Raw genomic sequence first — 22,490 nt, forward strand, 5'->3', positions numbered from 1 at the left:
GTTTATCAGTTCCTTTTCCCATAAAATAGTCCAAGGATTTGACCAGGAGTGAAGGCTACTGTGCTGTGTCACCTGCCACCCTGCTAACTCATCCCATGGCATCCTGTCCCTCCACACTTGGAGTTTTAGAGTTGGACAATCTGAATGACATTCCCTACACCTGAGATCTCTCCTGTCCTGCAGCCTCCCCACCCCTGGAATCTCAAAACCAGCGAAGAATTTAGTTACAAAAATAAACCCAATCTGATTACTGAGGACTTCCTATTCATCCTGGGAAGCCTTTCCTGACCTCTGCCTTCTATGCCTCGCACCACCTCTATCAGAGTATACACCTCATCATTGTGATTCGTCTTTTATTAACAGTTTTATTGAGATATAATTCACATACCATAAAATTTAGCCATTGAAAGTATATAATGCAATGACTCAGCACATTCACAGATTTCTATAATCATCACCACAGTCAATTTTGGACCATTTTGATTACTCTAAAAAGAAATCCCACACCCTTTGCTGAAACCCCCAAGCCACTTATGCTCCCAGCTCTGGGCAGCCATTCATCTGTTTTCTGTCTCTATATATTTGCGTATTCTGGCCATTTCATATACAGTCGACCTTTGAATAATGCAGGGGTTAGGTGTGACTCTCCGTGCAGTCACGTATCTGCCTATAACTGCTAATCACCTCTCCATATATGCGTTCCTCCATATCTGCAATTTCAACCAACCATGGGTCATGTAGTACTGTAGTATTTACTATGAAAAGGGCTTGTTTAAGGGGACCTGTACATCTCAGACCTGTGTTGATCCACTGCAAATGGAATCATACTGTATGTGGCCTTTTGTGAGTGGCTGCTTTCATTTAGCATAATGTTGTCAAGGTCTGTCTATGTTGTAGTGTCTATCAGTACTTTGCTTCTTTTCATTGCCAAATAATATTTAATTATATGGATAGATTGCATTTTATTTATCCATTCATACTTTGATGGACATTTATTGTTTCCACCTTTTGGCTACTGTAAATAATGCTGCTATGAACATTTGTTTACAAGTTTCTGTGTGGACATATTTTTTCATTTCACTTGGGTCTATACTTAGGAGTGGAGTTGTGGGTCATATAGTCACTGTATGTTTAATTTTTTGAGGAACTGTCAGACTGTTTTCTAAAGTGGTTGCAGCATCCTGCAAGCAATGTATGCGGGTTCCAATTTCTTCATATCCTCAGCACTTGTTATTTTTTATTACAGTTGACTGTTTTTTTTAAACTTCAGTTTCTTTTCTAGAGAAAACAGTAGTTCTTATACTTTAGTTTGCATTAGAAACACTTGAGGAAACTTTTCCCCCTTTCTGTGTTAATTTACTCAGCACATATTAACAGCAAACATACTGTGAGCCACATATATTCTTTCCTTGGGAAATGATTAAAATTGACTCTTGAACAACATGGATTTGAGCTGCACAGGTCCACATATACATGGATTTTTTTGTGTGTACCTCTCTTTTAATTACTTTTTATTGAAGGATCATTCCTTTACAGAATTTTGCTGTTTTCTGTCAAACCTCACTATGAATCAGCCATAGGTATACATATATCCCCTCCCTTTTGAAACTCCCTCCCATCTCCCTCCCCATCCCACCCCTCTAGGTTGATAAACAGAGCCCCTGTTTGAGTTCCCTGAGTCATACAGCAAATTCCCGGTGGCTATCTATTTTACATATGGTAATGTAAATTTCCATGTTACTCTTTCCAAAGATCTCACCCTCTTCTCCCCCTTCCCATGTCCATAAGTCTGTTCTCCATGTCTGTTTCTCCACTGTTGCCCTGTAAATAAATTCTTCAGTACCATTTTCTGGATTCCATATATATGTGTTAGAATATGGTATTTATCTTTCTCTTTCTGACTCACTTCACTCTGTATAATAGGTTCTAAGTTCATCCACCTTATTGTGTGTGTGTGTTAGTTGTTCAGTCATGTCCGACTCTTTGCCACCCCACGGACTGTAGCCCACCAGACTTCTCTGTCCATGGAATTCTCCAGGCAAGAATACTGGAATGGATTGCCATTCCCTTCTCCAGAAGAACTTCCCAACCCAAGGATCGAACCCTGGTCTCCTGCATCGCAGGCAGATTCTTTACCGTCTGAGCTACAGGGAAGTCTGTGGATTTATCCACCTCATTAGAACTGACTCAAATGCATTCCTTTTTATGGCTGTGTAATATTCCACTGTGTGTATATATACCACAACTTCTTTATTCATACATCTGTCAATGGACATCTAGGTTGCTTCCGTGTTCTAGCTATTGTAAATAGTGCTGCAATGAACATTAGGGTACATGTGTCTTTTTCAATTTTGGTGTTTTTTTTTTTTTCCAATAAATATATACTGCAGTACTATACTATTGACAGTAGGTTGAATTTGTGGGTGTGGAACTGTGGATATGGAGGGCCAACTGTAAAGTTATATTTGATTTTTTGACTACTTGAGGGGTCAGTGCCCGTAAGCCCTGTGTTGTTCAAGGGTCAGTTGTATAGCCATTCTAGTGGGAGTGAAATTGTAGCTCACTGTGGGTTTGATTCACATTTCCTTGATGTCTAAGGTTGTTAAACATCTTTTTGTATGCTTATTGGCCACTTGTATGTCATGTTTGGAGAACTGTCTATTCAGATCCTTTGCCTACTTTAAATTGCGTTATTTGTCATCTTATTAAGTTGGAAGTGTTTTTTTTATATTCTAGATATAAGTTCCTTATTAGATATATTATTGACATTTGGGGCCAGATAGTTGTCCTGTTCATTGTAGGATGTTCAGTAGCATCCCTGGCTTCTACCCACTATATGTCTGTCATATTTTCCTCCCAACCCCCAACTGTGACACTAAAAATATCTCCAGACATTGCAGAACATACCCTGGGGACACAGGCAAAATAGTCTCCTTTGAGAAGCACTGATTTAGAAAAATCTAGTATTTTTTTGGTAACTTTTTATTTTATATGGGGTATAGCCGATTAACAGTGTTGTGATAGTTTCAGGTGAACAGCAAAGGGACTCAGCCATACATATACATGTATCCATTCTCCCCCAAACTCCCCTCCCATCCAGGCTGCCCTATGACACTGAGCAGAGTTCCATGTGCTATGCAGTAGGTCCTTGTTGGTTATCCATTTTAAATACAGCAGTGTGGACATGTCCATCCCAAACTCCCTAATTATCCTTTCCCCCTAACTTTCCCCCCAATAACCGTAATGTTCTGTAAGTCTGTGAGTTTGTTTCTATTTTGTAAGTAAGTTCGTTTGTATCATTTCTTTTTAGATTTCGCATATAAGGGATGTCATACGATAGAGAAATCTAGTTCTTTTCCTCTCCCCTCAGAACAGTCCCTTCCTTTCCTTATGGCAACCATTAATTCTTTTTCTTTAAAGAGTTATCTTTCCATTTAAAAAAATACAAGTAAACCCATATATTTGTAAGCCTCTCCCCTTCTTAGATAAATGACAGCAGACTCTGGATATTTTTTCTGCCTTGCTTTTTTTCACTCAACATTCTCTGCTGGAGTGGAGATCATTCTGTGGAAGGATATAGAGATATTCTCCACTCATTTTTATAGCTTGCAATTCAGACTATAATGAACCATAACTTCCCAGCCAGATGGTACTTTTAAGTCTTACGCTTAGAAGAGTTAATACGAGTGAAACGTTCCTTATAAGGCTTTAATAGAAACATATTTCCTGACTAATGGCTGATATGGCTGTGCCAGGCAAACATTGGGATTTCTTCTCTTAGAGAATACTTTGGGGTAGGAACTGACTTTACCAGTAGGTGCCACTGTTAAATAGCTTTGGCAAGCTTTATTCCTTGACTATCCTTTACTGTGTGTGTGTGTATTTTTAAAACATTTATACACAGGATAAAAAAGTAAAGCCCTAAAGAAAAGGTATAAAACTGCCTTTTACATGCTCCTACCTCACCTCAGTTCCCTTACCCAGAGGTGACTACCTTCGTCCATTTCTTTTGTTATTCTGCTAAAGATTGTGTGTGTGTATGTATATACAAACGCCTACCTGCTTACGTATATGGATATATGTTCCTTTAAAAATACATATGCTGGTATGCCTAATACATCATTCCCCTTGCATTGTACTCATCACTCCACTTCAGTGCACAGGGATCTTCCAAATGCTTGCCTTGCTGTTAATATATGCATCATTCTTTATTTAACAGTCTTATATTGATGAATATTTAGGTTGTATCCATTATTTGCTGCTTTAAATCATGCTGCAAATTAGTATCTGTACATATGTCCTTGTAGCCACACATACACACTTATATAGGATAAATTCTTAGAAGAGGAATTGAGAAGTTGGAGGAAATGTACATTTTACATTTTGATAACTTCTATACTCATAAGTGAGATGAGAACAATAAAACCTAATTGCTACTGAACATCTTTATGGCCTACAATCAGTTTGTTGGAGAAAAATAGCCTTAAGAGCCAGGATTTGTGAGGATGGGGAGAAGTCTTATTAAAGAAAAAGACTAAGGTAATAGAATCACCAGGTAGCAAACACCAGGAAGCCTCAGGAATCTCTTAAACTTGAGCAAATAACAGTGACTTACAGAGGGTAATAGCCATTCTGCCCCTTCTCACTAAAAAAGTAAGTAATTTGGAAACCAGGAGCCTCCTTTAGGATATATTTGCAGCTGAAATCTATTTCATGGATGTGGGGGAGAAAAATAATTTTCCCTCTACCTTTCTAGGTTTTTGGCTGAGATCCCTGTAACAAAAGGCAGATTAACGGCCGGGGGGGTGGGGGGGGGATGGGGGGTGGGGGGCAGGGCCAGGCGGGGGTGGGGGTGGGGGGAGAGGAACAAGCAGAAGCTTAATAACATGGATACCTCCAGTGTACCCAGGAAACCCTGAATAACTCCCCAGAATGGCCCAAGCCACCATCTTAAATACCATCTCCAGCTAGAGAGTAAAGATGTTGGTATTTATGGGAGATTTTCAAGGCAAAATCACAGAAAACAAGGGTAAGGTTATCATGCAGATTTAAGTCCATGCCTTCTCCATTGTTAAGAGTTTCTAGAGATTTAGAGTTATCTTTCTCTTCCTGGTACTGTGAGGGAGTGAAAGTGAAGTTGCTCAGTTGTGTCTGACTCTTTGCGACCCCATGGACTGTAGCCTACCAGGCTCCTCTGTCCATGGAATTTTCCAGGCAAGAATACTGGAGTGGGTTGTCATTTCCTTCTCCAGGGGATCTTCCCAACCCAGGGATCGAACCTGGGTCTCCTGCATTGTAGGCAGACGATTTTACCATCTGAGCCAGCAGGGAAATCCTGGTACAGTGACACCCTTACAAATGGAAAGTGAAAGTCGCTCAGTCGTGTCCCACTCTTTGCGACCCCAAAGACTAGAGTCCATGGAATTCTCCAGGCCAGAATACTGGAGTGGGTAGCCTTTCCCTTTTCCAGGGGATCTTCCCAACCCAGGGATTGAATCCAGGTCTTCCACATTGCAGGCAGATTCTTTACCAGCTGAGCCACAAGAAAAGCCCTTACAAATGGAGGTTCCCTTTATAAATGCAAATGTCTCTGACAAAGGGTAACTTCAACTCTGTTTTTATTTTTATTTTTAATGTTATTTGGTTTGGTTTTGCTTCACCTCAGGGCATGTGGGATGTGGGATCTTAGTTCCCTGCAGTGGAAGCGCAGTCTTAAAGTTCCCACTAGGTTGTTAGAGCGTCTCCTCTGCTGTTTCTTAAAAAGAATCAGCCCACCATAATCTTTATGCCAAAGAGACATATTTTGAGGTGGCAAATTCTGCTCCCTTTCACAGGCCACTGTGACCCTCCTTTGGCGTGCATGATTAGTCTTATGGTTGCTTACTAAATCAACAGAGACACTGGCATACAGGATATCTAAGAAGAGGCGTCTCTTATACACATCAAATGAGAAATGGTTTACTAAGAATGAAGGTAGACTCTGAGTCTGGAAGTCCCAGGAGAGAATGAGTAAAATTTATTTCATTGTGTAATTCTTCTGCTTAGTCCACAGGGTGAAATAGAAGGCTCTTGGACTTTGCAGAATATTTAGGTTCTATAGCAAGTCTGACTTGTTGTTGTTGAGTTGCTCAGTCGTGTCTGACTGTTTGTGACCCCATGGAGTGCAGCACACCAAGATTCCCTGTCCTTCACTGTCTCCCAGAGTTTGCTCAAACTCATGTCCATTGAATTGGTGATGCCATCCAACCATCTCATCCTCTGTCACCCCCTTCTCTTCCTGTCTTCAATCTTTCCCAGCATCAGGGTCTTTTCCAATGAGTTGGCTCTTCATGTAAGGTGGCCAAGGTATTGAAGCTTCAGCTTCAGCATCAGTCATTCCAATGAATATTCAGGGTTGATTTCTTTTAGGATTGACTGGTTTGATCTCCTTGCTGTCCAAGGAACTCTCAAGAGTCTTCTCCAGCACCACAGTTTGAAGGCATCAGTTCTTTGGCAATCAGCCTTCTTTATGGTCCAACTCTCACATCCACACATGACTACTGGAAAAACGATATCTTTGACTATAACAGACCTTTGTAGGCAAAGTAACGGCTCTGTTTTTTAATACTCTATTTAGGTTTGTCACTGCTTTTCTTCCCAGTAGCTTCACCTGCCTTCTAGATGATGCGTACCAGGAAAATAGCTGTAGCTGATTTGTATTCTGACTCTGTCTCAATCACATGGATGCTGCTGACACCCTTGACTTTGAATTTGCCTTCAGATCTCTCTAGTTCATGTAGAAGATAGCTTGTGGCATTGTAGAGTTTTTATTTAGAATATTTTTTACTTTTGAGATATATATAGGAAGAATGATCTCAATCTGATGTTTAGGGATATGGATATGCATATTTTTTTTAGCATTTCTTTTCTATTTATTGAAAATAGTAACTTTAAACATTTGAATTTACATTAGCTGTGGAAAGAGAATCTGAAAACAATCCACATTCAAACACATCAACACAGACTTGTGTCAACTAAAAGAAAATTCAGGAGATTTCAAATAAGAGTTTCTTTGGAATCTTAAGAATTGCAGTTCAGAGGAATTCCCTGCCAGTGGTTAGGACTCCACACTTCCACTGCTGGGGGCCTGGGTTCCATCCCTTGTTGGGGAACTAAGATTCCACAAGCTATGCGGTGTGGCCAAAAAAAAAATTCCAATTTGGGAGACACAGATTTGGGTAACCCTAAAAGTATGTTATAAGGAAGAGAAAGAGTCAGGGCTTATAAAGACAAAAAGCCAAGATGTTAAAAGTTGCCTGGTAAGAATTGTGATGGCCTCTGATGTGAGTCAGAGAATATTTGTCCTTGAGGAATCATGAGTTGTTTTAGGGTAGGGGTCCAATAAGTTCTGGCAGGTGTTCTGAAGCTGAATCCAGCCTTTGTACCCCAACACTGAATTAAATCTTGGAGACAGAGTTTTGGGCAAAGTAGAAAAGAATAACTTTATTGGTTTGCCACGCAAAAGGAGACACAGTGGGCTGATGCCCTCAAAACTGTGTTCTGATCTAGAGGGAGCAGTGAGGTAAAAAGTTTTACAGTAATGGTTCAAAGAGGGCGAGGTCAGCTCGTGGGCAGGCTTCTGATTGGTTGGTGGTGAGGTAAGTGGGAGTCAGCATCATCAGTCTTCTCGTTCCATCAGGTCTGGGGTCTAGTGCTTGTGGGCAGCACTCAATTAACTTCTCCCAACTGGTGGGGGTTCCCATTTCTGTAAAACAACTCAAAAATATTGTTCTGTGTATCCCTGGAAGGGGGACCAGGACCCTGCCCAAGGCTGCACTATTGTTTCTTTTGACTCTTTCTCGCCTCTGTCTGCATCCCCTCCCTTCCCTAATTAGCATCTGTTTGAACCTGCTCTCTAGAACTCTGGGAAGATCATGGAGACTGAATGAAGCCTATATCCTGTAATCAAGAAAGGGGAACACAGAAAAGGAGCCCCAAAGGGTCCTGTTCAGTATCAGTTCTGATGACTTCATCAGGTCAAAAGGTCAGATTCCATCCAAGCTGACATGTGCATAAGTCATAGTTCCTTAACGGCCTCCTAGCTCCATTTTAGAGAGTTCTCTCTGTAGTACTGACTCCATGTTGATTTTCCTTTCATACACGTTGTACACTTGGATGGTGGTCTTGGTGAGGAAAAGTGAGAAATGTGAATCATTTTAAGCAGATGCAAACGGAGACTTGAGATTGTGGCATTTGATATTATTTCAGTTTTATTTATCATTGATTAGACTTCTTTTACCCCTTTTTGATCCAAGGATTTTCAAAGTCAAAATTAATTTTATATCTGACACAGTGGATTTGTGATAGAGTCACAAATAATAAAAAATGGATTCAGGTATGTTATATATTAAGCATAAGTGATGCATAACATTTTCCTACCTTTAGTTGCAGCCCTGTTTGAATTATTTTCTACTTTCATTTATTTTTCAACAATTTCATATGGAAAGCAAATTAAGAGGGTTAAAAAACCCAGACAGCCACTTAGAGTAACCTTCCAGGCAACTTTTATAACTTTGAGGACTGCTTTAATTTCGAACATTATAATGAGCATCTCCCAGCTAACAAAGCAATCTTAAAGAAGTCATTTGGAGCTTAGTTTGGACTAAAGAAGTTTTTTCCCATAAAAGTAGCTGTCAGGAAGACAGCTATACTATGGGTAAAATATCTTTTTATGGACCAGTCTGGGAGCCTAATAGTCATTTAATCCTGTCTCTGGGGGGACTGTAGGTTCAGAGTTGATATCAGGCTGTTGGTTGGCCGTAGTAACTATTTTCAATCTGCGAAAGAAAATTCTTCTAGGCATGATGGCTGCTGCCTAATGGCTAAGGCTTCTTGGGAGTAAGCCCCCATTAGTGAATCAACAAGGGTAGTCCATAATTTTAACAATGACCAGATGACTAAATGAGTACTTCAAAGCTAATGCATTTTGAAGCTTTTGTACCTTTAGCTCAGTGGTAAATGCCTTGGGAATAGATATTTCAACAACTTGAAAGATATTTTTTTTTTGCAGTAAAAATAACTGGATTCTAGTGAAAAGAGATTATTAGGAAGGAAAAAACTCACTGTGCATTTGGCGCTCATCCACTTAAGTACCATCCTAAATATAGTGCATTACAAATGAGCAGCTGCCACAACCCTGCTTGCAGTTTAGTTGGAGACATAAGACGTAAACTTGTGAAACATAGAAACAAATGTGTGGACAGAATGTGAGTACACCCTCAGTGCTACGAGCCCTGACAAACAGGACTTCTGCCATGAGAGAGTGTTCTAGATCTGTGCCATCCTTTATGGCATCCACTAGCCACACCAGGCTATGGAGCATTTGAAATTTAGCTAGAGTGGCCAAGGAACTGAATTTTAAATTTTGTTTAATTTTAATTGATTTAAATGTCAATAGCCACTTAATCTAGTGGCCACAGTATTACACAGCACAGGTAGGCCTTGAACACTTAAGAATTCAGAGTTTGCAGGGGAAATACTGTGGGTTAAAGTAAGAAGGGAAGATTGTCAAATGCTGGGAGACTTCATTGAAAGGAGGGGAGGCATATGTAGGCTGGAATGTCTAAGATCTGGCCATAAAATAGCGTGAGCAAAGCACAATGCTCCTGTAGGGAAGTGGAAGGAAATAAAGGAGATTGGTGCTAATTTGTGGAGGTCCTTGAGTATTAGTGTCAGGATTAGTCCTGAAGGCAACAGGGAATGAGTAAGAATAATGCCTATCAGCTGTGACATATCTTGCAAACACTGAACTCTTGCTAAAGCCTTTCCAATAGAAATGGGTGCTTTAGGAAAATGCAACTGGTGTGGAAAACAGAGGGATGAGAGGGAAGAAAAGACTCCAGGCAGGGCATAAATCTGCATCACAATCTTACCTTTGTTGACTGTGCTTTTCTTGGTCACCTCCCATAACTGACTCTCCTCACCTTCAACATCCTCTTGCCTGTAGTTGAAGTTAGTATTTAAGGTGAGGGTTTTGGGCATTTTGGTGAGTCACTCAGTTTTCCTGGGTCTCTCCCATGTATTCATGTTGTTAAACTTTTGCTTGATTTTCTCCTGTTAATCTGTCTCATGTCAGTGTAACTCTTAGACCAGCCAGAAGATCTTAGAAGGGCAGATGAAAATGGCTTCCTTCTTAACAACATGATGTTGATTTGATGTGTTTTCTCTCTCTTTCAACTTCCCTGCAAGTTCTCTTTTAATGTTGCTCCTACAAATCCAAGTTGAAATACTACTTCTTAGATTAAGCCTTTCCCTGGCATAATTCCAGAATCATTGACTTAGGATCTCAGAGGTCTGGAAATTCGTATCTTATGGCATCTTGTATAACGCCTTGCCTATAGCAGGTGCTTTACGTATGTTTGAACTGAAAGGCATAGTGTGTATTTACTCTGTGAGGGGCTGATTGAGATTGAAAACATAGACGAAAATGGGAAGCTAGCATGACCTAAATATTAGAACTCAACAAAGCATGTGCAACAAAAAATAAAACTCCAAGCCATAGACTAATGTTGGTTATTAATAAAGTTGTAAAAACCTTAAATAAAATGTCAAAGTGTCTAATTTAACAGCATTTATGGGATAATCAGTCATGACTGGATAGTGTGTTTATCCTGGGAATTAAATTGTTTAATGCACCATATTGATCAAACAAAAGAGTGAACCCCCATATCACCACAAACACTCAATAGGCAGTGTATAGTATCTATACCCTAGTAGTCACAATCTCATAACAAACTTGAAACGGTACTTGAAATGAGAGAAAGAATATCTTTTACAAAACAGTACGTAACCATAAACTCAGTGGGGAAATAAAGATCTTCCTTGACTTATGCTGGGGTTATGCCCTGAGTATTGGAAGCTGAAAATGCTTTTAATACACCTAACCTATCGAACATCATAGTTTAGCCTTAAATGTGTTCAGAACACTTACATTAGCTTACAGTTGGAAAAACCATCTCACACAAAGCCTATCACATAATAAAGTGTTGAAAATCTCATTAAATTGTTACTGAACCAAACTTGGATCCACCTGCCTGATGCACAGCACAGCCAGTCTACTGACACCAGGTTGTGGTGAAGGATGGGACAGCATTTATTTGCAGGCCTCCAAGCAAGGAGAATGGGCAGCTTGTGCTCAAAAGACCCAAACTCCCTGGTAACTTTAGGCAAGGGTTTTTAAAGCCAACATTATGGGTGAGGGTCATAGGGTGCCTGATCAGCTCATGGACATTCTTCTGATTGGTTGGTGGTAAAGTAACAGGATGGTGTTTCGGGAATCTCAGTCATCAGTCTTCTGGTTCCAACCAGTCTGAGGTCTACGTGCTTTTGTGGTCAGCATGTACTCAACATCCTCCACTTAGTTTCTGCAGAACAGCTCAAAGATATGGATCAGATTGTTATCTGTACCCTTCAGGGGGAACTAGGAGTCCTGTGACTATTGTTTAAGCTATTATTACTTTCCTTGCTTGACTGCTTTCCGTTTCTGCATTTTCCACTTCTTTAATCATTAACTGGATCTTCTCTTTGAAATCTGAGGAAGGCCTAGGAGATGAAAGCTTTTTATACAAACAAACAGGGGACACAGAGGGGCTTGTACCCAGGAGGCCCTTTCAGAGTCCTGCTTGGTTTCACAATGTGTTTAATACTGTACTGAAAGTGAAAAACAATGGTTGTCCGGTTGCAGGATGGTTGTCAGTGTGTCAGTTGTTTCCCCTCTTGATGGTGTGGCTGACTGGAAGCTGTGACTGCTGCCACCCAGCATCACGAGAGGGTCATACTGCATATTGTAAGCCCAGGAAGAGATCAAAGTTCAAAAATTGAAATACAGTTTCTACTGAATGCACATTGCTTTTGTGCCATTTTAGAGTTGAAAAGTGGAAAGCTGAACCATGGTAATTTGGGTACCATCTGTGGTTGGGAGATTCCTATAAAAATCATAAATGAATAAAAGATGTACACTGTTGCAACTAATGAAGTAGGTAAAATGAAGCTGATGAATGCTGTCTGGGGAGTGAAGCTGGCGCTCTCCCACCTGTTTGTGGAAATATGAATCAATACAACTTTTTGGGAATTAACTAGATGGTCTCACAAACCATAAAAATATTCATTCCGTCTGGCTCAGACATTTACTTCTCAGAAATTCTCCTAAGAAAACCTGATATCTTGACAAAGAAGTGAACAGGTATTCACTATACCATTAGTTAGAAGAATCAAAAATGACAATAATCCTAATGCCCCACAGTGGGGAAATAGTTGAGACCATTAAGAGGTATCCCTACAGTGGAGTATAATTAGTCATTAGAACTGTTTAAGGCTTTTGATGCTATGAGAATGCTCTTGTGTTGAATTAGAATGATACAAATTGTGTTTAAACATTCCCTCATGGTGTATAAAAATCTTTGTTTCTTGGTGGAAGGGTTATAACTTGTTTTTCTTTTTCTCTGGTTAAATTTCTGAGTTTAGAAATAGCTTCTGATGCATTTCCCAGAATTTAGATAGTTGTATGTTCTGACTATTCCAAATAAAAAAGAGGATGCAAAGAAGCTCATTATGAAAAGCAGCAATATGGTATTTTACAAAAGTTGTCTTTTTATTAAAAATTTTCTTTTATTCTTTTTGATGGGCTTCCCAGGTGGCACTAGTGGTAAAGAATCCCCCTGCCAATGCAGGATACGTAAGAGACATGGGTTTGATTCCTGAGTCAGGAAGATCCCCTGGAAAAGGAAATGGCAACCCACTCTGGTATTCTTGCTTGGAGAATCCCATGGACAGAGGAGTCTGGCATGTTATATCCATGGGGTCACAAAAAGTCCCATGTGGGTTTGATCCCTGAGTCGGACACAACTGAGTGTCTGAGCACACATTCTTTTTGATGGGACGCACATCCACAGGGTTGAAAAATCAAAAATGTATAATAAAATATGAAATCAGAAGTGGTTCTCACACCTCTGTCCCTCATCTGCCCAGTCTTTTCCTTCAAACCAAGCAAGGGCTTGTGTGCTCTCTGCACAGAAAGCCAAATTCTGACAGTAAGTATTTGCTGTGAGTTCAGTTCAGTTCAGTCGCTCAGTCGTGTCTGACTCTTTGCGACCCCATGAACCGCAGCACGCCAGGCCTCCCTGTCTATCACCAACCCCTGGAGTCCACCCAAATCCATGTCCATTGAGTCAGTGATACCCTCCAACCATCTCATCCTCTATCGTCCCCTTCTCCTTCTGCCCTTAATCTTTCTCAGCATCAGGGTCTTTTCAAATGAGTCAGCTCTTCACATCAGGTGGCCAAAGTATTGGAGTTTCAGCTTCAACATCAGTCCTTCCAATGAATACCCAGCACTGATCTCCTTTAGGATGGACTGGTTGGATCTCCTTGCAGTCCAAAGCACTCTCAAGAGTCTTCTCCAATACCACAGTTCAAAAGCATCAATTTTTCGGTGCTCAGCTCTCTTTATAGTCCAACTCTCACATCCATACATGACCACTGGAAAAACCATAGCCTTGACTAAAAGGACCTTTGTTGACAAAGTAATGTCTCTGCTTTTTAATATGCTGTCTAGGTTGGTCATAACTTTCCTTCCAAGGAGTGAGCGTCTTTTAATTTCCTGGCTGCAGTCACCATCTGCAGTGATTTTTGAGCACCCCCCAAATAAAGTCTGACACTGTTTCCACTGTTTCCCCATCTATTTCCCATGAAGTGATGGGACCGGATGCCATAATCTTAGTTTTCTGAAGGTTGAGCTTTAAGCCAACTTTTTCACTCTCCTCTTTTACTTTCATCAAGAGGCTCTTTAGTTCCTCTTCACTTTCTGCCATAATGGTGGTGTCATCTGCATATCTGAGGTTATTGATATTTCTCCCGGCAGTCTTGACTCCAGCTTGTGCTTCTTCCAGCCCAGCGTTTCTCATGATGTACTCTGCATGTAAGTTAACTAAGCAGGGTGACAATATACAGCCTTGACATACTTCTTTTCCTATTTGGAACCAGTCTGTTGTTCCATGTCCAGTTCTAACTGTTGCTTCCTGACCTGCATACAGGTTTCTCAAGAGCAAGGGTTTATTGCAGGCGCCAGGAAAGGGAGTGGGAGACAAACCTCAGATCCTCTCCAACTTGGTCTTCCTTTTAAAAGGCAAGAACAAAGAGGCTGGGGTTAGGGCCTTTCCTAGTGCTCCAGTGCTTAGGACTCTGTGCTTTCACTATATGGGGTTTGGGTTCAATCCCTGGTTGAGAACTAAGATCCCACATGCCATTTGGTGTGGCCAAAAAAAAAAAAAAAAATACTGGGGTTAATCATTGCCTTGTGACATTTGTTAATCACAGTTTCAGAAGTCAGGATGTCTAAGGTTTCTGAGTCTTTGGCCAGCTGATCTTGGGGAGGGGATGATCTGTTAGCTCATCTTGCCCTGGAGAAACAACCTGAGTGCTTTAAGGATGCTATCCACAGGAGCACTTGCAGTCCTCTGACTCTGGTTGATTAGCGTTCAGATAGCACAGGATTGAGCTCAAAAGGGATGAGAAAGGGAAAAAAGAATTTTTAAAAATGTTCTACCACTGTTAAGATTTATGTCTGCTTTATCTTTACTTATTTATTTTAAATTTTTTGGCCACACTGCTCAGCATGTGGGATCTTAGTTCCTCAACCAGGGATTGAACCTTCACCCTGTGCAGTGGAAGTGCAAAGTGTTAAACCACTCGACTGCCAGGGAATCCCTGGGAAAAAGAAGATTTTAATAGGTTAATCATAAACTCAGCAGGGGGATTCAGTTTTAGGGGGACTAAACATGTAAACACTAACTGACATGTAAACACTGATACTCTTTGTGTGTGTGTGTGTCCTTTCAGAGAATTTTTTTTAGCTCATGCTCATTGGAAGGGTGATTGGGAAAAAAATGTTTAATGAGGCTCATTAGGAGGGTGATAATGAACAGAAAGGTCAAGATGCTGATCAAAGAGAATGTGTGCAGCACTGATAATTTGCTGGTGTTTCTGAGGAGAGGAGAGTGGAGGTCAGGATAAAAACCTGGCTTCCATGACACCACTGTCGTGGGCTATCATGACCAGCTTGTACTCATATGGCTTTCTCATTTTAACTGTCAGGTGAGGGGCAGAAGAAAGTTAGTCTCCTCCCACGTTCCCTCCCCTGAACTGGACTCAGCTTGTGGAACTTGAGGGCTAGCTGCTTCTCAGATACCCAGAATCCCGGCAGCACAGGATGCCAGATCTGGAGGGCCCTGCCTTCCTGTCCTTTTTATTTTTCACATCACATACCAGAACCAAGGCCACCTGTTCGGTCATGGAGTAAAACTGACTCTCTGGACCTGTGTTCCTTCTGCTCCCCCAGAGGATCAGTGATTGAAAAGGCACAGCTGGTGCTGGGAGATGACTTTAAAGACAAGTGTCTGTTCTGTGAAATCTGTTTCTTACTACCCATTGACTAGAGTGGAATGTGAGTTGATGTTGGGAATGATGTGATCCCCTGCATGGCTGCAGAGGGAGAGCAGGGAGAAGGTTATTCTGGTGGACAAGTGGAGGAAGGGATTTGGTTTGACTCATCAGAATTCTTTCCAAGTCTCTGCCACCAGTTTTGTGGTCTTGGTCAAGATCATGAACTATTCTGGGCCCCCCTCTTTTTTTTTTTTACTTTATAGATCTGTAAATTAGATACATCAAATTAAGGTTACTTTCAAATCTAGTAAGCTACAGGAGTCAGTACTTGACAAGGTGAGACATGTTTGAGGATTTCTTTATTCAGTAATTAGACCTCAGTGTTGGATCATTACAATTGTCAAGAATTAAGTGGTGACATTGGTGGTTTTGTACAGAGTAGGACCACATCCCAGGCACTCTTCTTCCAGTACTGAGAATGATATTTTTTTCTTTCCTTCACTGGGATATCTTTTTCACCAACACCTGGAATTCTTCGAAACTAACTTCTCCATCTCCATTCTTGTCTAGTTCTTCAAAAAGCTCATCGAGGGTGCTTGGACCCTGGTTTTAGACAAAAAAGAGGGAATAGAAAAGGGGGAGAAACAAATCAGTTACTGCTGCACATTAAATTAGACACCACGTCTGTGTTCTAAGAAGGCAACTGAGTTTTCAGTCACATGTTACTGACAGTGAGAGATGAAAAAAAAAACTTTAGTTGTAGCATTGCTTCATGTCACAGAGCTGACTACCACCCCCATTTAAAAAAAAAACAACCAACTATATCACATTTATTATTTTGAAATTAATAATGTATATTTTAAAATATTTGGTTTCCTTTGTAATCTAAATCATTCTTTTGAGAAGTCCCAGGGCTTCACTTGGCTGCTGAGGGGCCCTGCTCTAAGGTTTCCCTGGGAGCTAGGTCGGCATCCAGCTCCAGGGCTGAGCCAGCATATGACCAGGGGCTTGCTGTGGGCCAGCTCTATGACAAAGCTTTTCCTTAGCCTGTGTAATTCTCCCAGCTGCCTTGTAGGGGAGATCCACATTACGGATGGGGAAACAGGCTTTGAGACGACTTGCCCAGGGCTCCCAGCTGGTAAGAAGGGGATTGGAGTTCAAACATTGACTCTAGAGCTCAGCCCCTTGATTAGCAACCATCCCATTTTTTCCCCCAAATCGTGTGTTGCAGCCCACTTCTATGCAAGGTGACTTTGGCTCAGTGGTTCTTACACCAGGTAGGCAGGCTTGCTGACTTTAGTAAACCCAAGGTGATTGGTGGTCTTACTCCCAGAGCTTCCAGTTCACTAGGCTTGGAGTCAGATCTGAGAATCTATATTTCCAACAAGTTCCTGGGCAGTGCTGATGCTGAGAACCAACCACTCAGAGAACCACTGCTTGTTATCAAAACATCAGATCGTGTTCAGCCCGACTCCCTTTCGTCTACTGGTATTGCTGTAGTGACTTAAGCAGACTTAATTTTGTCTTTGCTGTAGGGGTGGAAAAATTTCCCTCCTTCCCTTCTGGGTTCTTTGGCTGGTCTATTGATTAAATTGACACAGACAGATTAACAGGAGAAAAACAAGTTTAATTATATAACGTATGGGGTACCCATAAAAATTTGAGACCCAAAGGGCAACCAGGTAACTGAGGCTTATATAACATCCTGAGCTAAGGATACAAAGGGAAGGAAGGCCATTCATAGGAAGGCAGAGATGTTTGGAAAACAAAAGTTTAGCCTGTTATACATTTCTAAGGAAAAAAGGAATCTATAGCAAGAGCTCTCTTCCTGGGACAGGCTCCCCTTTCCAATGTAAATTTAGGCAGTTGAGTGGGAGGTAAAGAGCTTTCCCTGAATCTTCTGGGTTTTGATTCCTTTTAGTTCAAAATAATCTCCATGCTTAAGTGGCATATTTCGGGGAGACTTGTTCTGAGCCCCTTCACTACCATAAAACTCTAATCGTAAAGCCATTACAACTCTGAATTTAAGGTAAGGAGTCTCTTTGGCAAAATGGTATCCAGGAAACCTATTGAAATAGCAGTTTAGTTTGTAAGTCAGCTTCAAAAACCTTTTTTGAATTCTGGTAGAAAACACATAACATTCCCCAGCTTAACTATTTTTAAGCATACAGTTCAGTAATGTTAAGTGTGTTCACATTGTTGTGCAGCAAATCTCTACATCAAGGTATGTTTTAACCCCTAAGATTCCTACAAAGACATTTGACACTTAAGCTATGCTCACAAGACCGAACTGTAAGCTATTCAACACCTGTTTTACAAAAAGTCTGTATGGAAATACAATCAGTACATGACTTCATACGTAGATTTTTCACAACTTACCACTAGTCATTCTACCTTTATCCAAATTAGAAAAGTCATATGTGCTTTTTATAGGAAATACATAAAATATAGAAAAATGCAGAAAAGTTCACCAATCTTACCTTTAAAAACAACTTGACTAGATTGCCTAGGCTTTCCTATCAGATTATTATTTTTCTTAATTTTTTATTATTCCTATTATTATTTTTATTCCTTTTGGAAAAATTTAAGAGTTTTTTAAAAGTTAAATCTTTCTCAGAAATGTTGGTTTTTAATTAGAAAGTCTCTTGTTCTGCTAGTGCCTTTAACTTTTTAAAAGTTATTTCACATTTTAACTGTAAGAAAATTGATTATAAGGTCATCAAATTCAGCTACTTTGCTTTTTAGTACTAGAAACAGAAACCTCAACAACTAAAACTAGAAACCTCACATGTCGTCTTATTGGCAAAAGGGACATTTCTGGTTAAAATACGAGAACCAGATTCTGAAGTTAGAGCTAAATAGGGACCAAGTCAAATGTAACAGTTAGTTGCACAGTTGCTTCCATTTTGAAGATGATTTTTAGTTCCAAGGGAAAGAAAGGGTATAGGAGCAAAGAGAATCAGTTTTTCCCTGTTTCTTATTGCCTCTAGATGCGTTTTGATTTTGACAACTCTGGGATGGTTTTGATGAGAAACTTTATGGCTGGGGAAATGTAATCCTTTCCTGAAAGTTGTTTAGAAATGTATTGTTGCTCATTAACACAAACTTAGGTGCTTAACACAAATGTAAATGCTTTTGAAATAGAAATGGGTGTCGCAGGAGGGCAATTTATCAGCATGAAGCCGGTTTCCTTAACAGATTGCCAACTAAGTGTTGGTCTAGTTGAGAGATCCTACCTATAACAGAGAAGCACATCCAAGTCCAACTTCTATAATTGTACAGGTCTCTTTGTTTTCCTAAAGCCTGACACAGAGGTGCCGAACCCAGACTGAAGGACTTAGTATGTTTGCTTGGCAACCTGGGGGTCTTCCAAACCTATCTTGGTAAAAGTACAATCGTGGCTTCTGTTTACTATGACTGGGCACCTCGGGAATTGTGTGTCAAGGCTGGGGGTGACAGATGGCAAAGCCCGTTCTTTCTAGGAGCTTGCCGTCTGAAATGTAGCCTGCCCCAGAGGAGGAAGGCACGCATTCAAGTGTCCTCTCTCAGGTGATGCCCACACCTTGGCTGCTGGGTGCTCTGCTCCAAATGGAGCTCTGATCAGTGTCATCGAGGACCTTAGCCTCTCCCTGAGTCCTCTCTTCTCCCCGCCCTTCCCACGATCCCTGCCCTGTCAGTGGACTCTGCGGTGGTGCACTCACCTTCAGCAAACTGGGGAATTCCGTCTGAAGCAGTAGCTTCAGCTCCTCCTTGGACAGTTGGTTTGGATCACCTTCTTTGGCTGCATATTTTTCGAAAATGCCCTTCAGTTCTTCTGGAGACTTTTTGGCACTCATTTTGGTGTCCTGTAAGTTGGGAAAACAATGAATTTACCAGAAAGCCAGAGTACTTCATACTGATGATAGCCAGCAGGAGTTGAGTGCTTTTGGGCAACGTGAGAGAGAACAAAAGGGGAGGGGAGGAGATAAAAAGGAAGAGGAGGAAGAGAGAGGAGGGTAGGAACTGTGGAAATGGCAATGTACCAGTGATTGCTAATGAATGTGTTTTTAAAATAATCATCTTAGATAGTATGTGAAATGTCTGTTCTTAGAGTACATCTGTTAGAAGATAGGCTTTGAAGTCAAATACATCTGTTAGAAGATAGGCTTTGAAGTCAAATACTTTTACTAGTAATTATGACATTCTTCACTTGTACCTGATCTGCACACTGTAGGCTGTGGTCTTGAAGAAACCTGACCACAGCTTCTAGCCTCTTAAGTTACTGGTAATATCTTTAGATGGCACAAATCCACTTTTTCTCTAGACCATGGTCTTTCACACCATTCTGAAAGGAAGCAGAAAGAGCTACAGGTAGTACTAAAAGCACACTTACCTGGCCGTTCAGCAGTGAGGCAGCTAGAAGAACCAAATAGGAGTGTGAGGAGCTGAACCGGATCCTGTGACTTTTATAGTCTTAACAGACACACCACCCTGATTGTGAAATTTTCCTTTTGTTTGCCATTTAAGGGTAATTATTAATGGTTTTTGAAACCCAATCTTAAGACTGCATGAACTTCATAATTAAGGTCAAGATCCAATAAAGGGCCACCTCGATGGTTACTTAATGGTTCAGAGTCCCAAGAGTACGCTTGGATTCTTTACTCCTTAGATTATATTTTCTCTCCAAAGTGGAATTAGGATATTTTCTCACTGTTCATATTTCAGAAAGCTCAAATATGAAGGGTTGGGTTTTTTAAATTTAGTTTCCTATTTAGTTTTGAAAAAAATAATTTTCTGCACATCAAGAAAAAAATTTTGAAATAAAAGATCAAATACTAAATAGTTTTAAAAATTTATGTGTAGCCTTTAAAGTCTCTTTGTGCATATTAGGTGCCTAAATTATTTATTATTTATTTATTTATTACAAAGTTTATTCTTAAATATAATAGTTTCCAAGACAGCACTTCATTCTAGCTATAGATGGCAACAGATATTATGGCAAGGAATCCACATGTTTGCACAGAAATGGAACTAAGGGTCATCATTGCCTCAGACACAAGGGACAGCTTACTTTTTTCCAGATTTCTTAATTCTGGAACCCATGACCAGGGAGCCTTTCCCCGAGGCCTTAGCTTTCAGCTCTTATTTTTAGTTTCTTCTACCCTACCTTCTGTTTCTGTTTGAAGCCTTATCTCGTCCATCTCCTTGTCTTGCTTCTTGGGCTGCTTCAGGGGCTTCTTGCCTCCTTTGGGGCTCCGACATGGCACCTGCCACCCCTTCCCCAGACTCTGCCACCCGAAGCGGCTTAAATTTTTAAATAATAATGAATAAAGTATCATCAAGAAGCAGATTTAAGAAGTGGGGGTGGGGGGAAGATACACAATAATTTGTGATTTCATTTGGCAAAGCAATATTGCCGAGTAGCATGGTCTTTTTTTCAACTTTTTCATTATTTGTTGTTCCCATATGTGCTTTTAATTTCTTCATTGTTTTTCCTTGCCAAATCTATTTTGTTAATCATTCTAAAAACTTGTGAAAACAGTTGACTTACTTTTATTCAATTGGAATTACTTAAAACTTTTGGAACTGCCAGGATTTAAAATTGGAGACTAATTTTATTTCTCTTGGAAAGAGTTTCATGAAAGAATTAGGACATTTCCCGGGAACATTATTCCAATACTGATTGTAACTCACAAGAAGGGGTTCCAGATCAACTTTAAAAGCACTTACAAGCATTTAAATACTTGTATACATCCATACTTTTATGGACCTTTTCTATTTTTAATTTATTTTCCTCTGACCCTTTGTTATATTATGTACAGATTCAGGATTGAAATATTGCACTATATTTCTCTCTGCGCTTTTCAGTTCTAAAATTCTAAGGCCTTATTTACCTTGAAGAACAAATGTGAAATCTTATGTATAGAATTTCTTGAAAGCTCCCACCAATCCTGAGCCTTGATCATTCCATGTATTTTAGCTGTCTTGTGTATGTTATTCTAGCCTTTATTACAGATTATTTGACTATGATATGCATCAGTGGGGTCCCCTGTGGCTCAGATGGTAAAGCATCTGCCTGCAATGCAGGAGACGTGGGTTCGATGCCTGGGTTGGGAGGATCCCCTGGAGAAAGGCATGGCAACCTACTCCAGTATTCTTGCCAGGAGAATTCCATGGACAGGAGAGCCTGGTGGACTACAGACATGGGGTTGCAGAGTTGGACATGACTGAGCAACTGAGACACTTCCATGCATAGTACTGACTGTGTGTTAACTCACTTCTTAAAGACAGGCATTTTGCTTTTACTTGTAAAATATAAAAAAATAGTGTTCTGATTTTGGTAATGTATTTTAATCAAGATTTTAGAGAATTTCTCAGGTTTTTATACTTAGGCTCTGTTTTACCTGGGAGGAAGGAGGCTTTTGTTGAATGGTTATGAAAAGAAATATGTTTTTCATATAACACATTTTTTTTTAAAGATTCAAATCTACAGAAAATTTTTAGGAAAAGTCAATGAATACCAACCCAACTTTCGCTCAGATTTACTAGTTACTAACATTTCCACATTTGCTTTCTTTTTCTATGGACAACCCTTCCCGCCTCAACCATTTGAGAATCAGTTACAGACATCCAGACAGCCACTAAATACCTCAGCATCTTATTTACTAAGGGCAAAGACATCCTCCTGCACAACCAAAGTGCCATTCGTTGTCACAGCCTGTATTCACATCTCGTCATTGGTTGATACAGCATCTTAAATCATCTGTTCTCTCAAATTAGCACTTGTGAGCTAAAATCAACATGGTAATTGTTTTATTTCTTGAGTCTATATTGAAGAAATGATTTTTTAAAATATTTACTTCATTTCCCTTGTGGCATGTGGGATCTTTTCCTTGTGGCACGTGGGATCTGTTTCCCTGACTAGGGATCAAACCCGGGCCCTCTGCATTGGGAGCACAGAGTCTTAGCCCTGGACCACCAGGGACATCCCAAAGAAATGATTTTAATAATTATATATGATCTTAATAACAGTATATCTATATGATTTTAACAAGTATATATTGTATGACATAATACATATTATCTATAACACA

General features: G+C 40.2%; 2 protein-coding genes and 1 non-coding gene across 5 annotated transcripts in view; 1 reads left to right on the forward strand and 2 right to left on the reverse strand.

The window, feature by feature from the left end:
- CTPS2 (CTP synthase 2) overlaps window positions 1-22,490 on the forward strand; it is a 110,115-nt gene that overhangs the window by 39,133 nt on the left and 48,492 nt on the right. The gene's annotated exons all lie outside the window — the stretch shown is intronic.
- On the reverse strand, window positions 5,259-5,331 carry TRNAC-ACA (transfer RNA cysteine (anticodon ACA)). The gene has a single exon. It is a non-coding gene; the product is annotated as a tRNA-Cys (tRNA).
- S100G (S100 calcium binding protein G) lies at window positions 15,760-19,881 on the reverse strand. The gene is made up of 3 exons (XM_005888709.2): window positions 19,790-19,881; window positions 19,119-19,262; window positions 15,760-16,020 (listed from the first exon to the last, which is right to left on the reverse strand). Exons 2-3 carry the CDS (start codon window positions 19,251-19,253, stop codon window positions 15,916-15,918), a joined length of 240 nt encoding a protein of 79 aa, XP_005888771.1. The 5' UTR covers window positions 19,254-19,262; window positions 19,790-19,881; the 3' UTR covers window positions 15,760-15,915.

Source organism: Bos mutus, chromosome X (genome assembly GCF_027580195.1).
Source record: "Bos mutus isolate GX-2022 chromosome X, NWIPB_WYAK_1.1, whole genome shotgun sequence".
NCBI classification, from domain to species: Eukaryota; Metazoa; Chordata; class Mammalia; order Artiodactyla; family Bovidae; genus Bos; species Bos mutus.

Bases quoted from the DNA above. Each gene is read 5' to 3' on its own strand.
- S100G (XM_005888709.2), bottom strand. From the start codon at position 19,253: ATGAGTGCCAAAAAGTCTCCAGAAGAACTGAAGGGCATTTTCGAAAAA. The intron at 16,021-19,118 runs GTGAGTGCACCA...GTCTAAAACCAG, and splicing joins AATTCCCCAGTTTGCTGAAG to GGTCCAAGCACCCTCGATGA.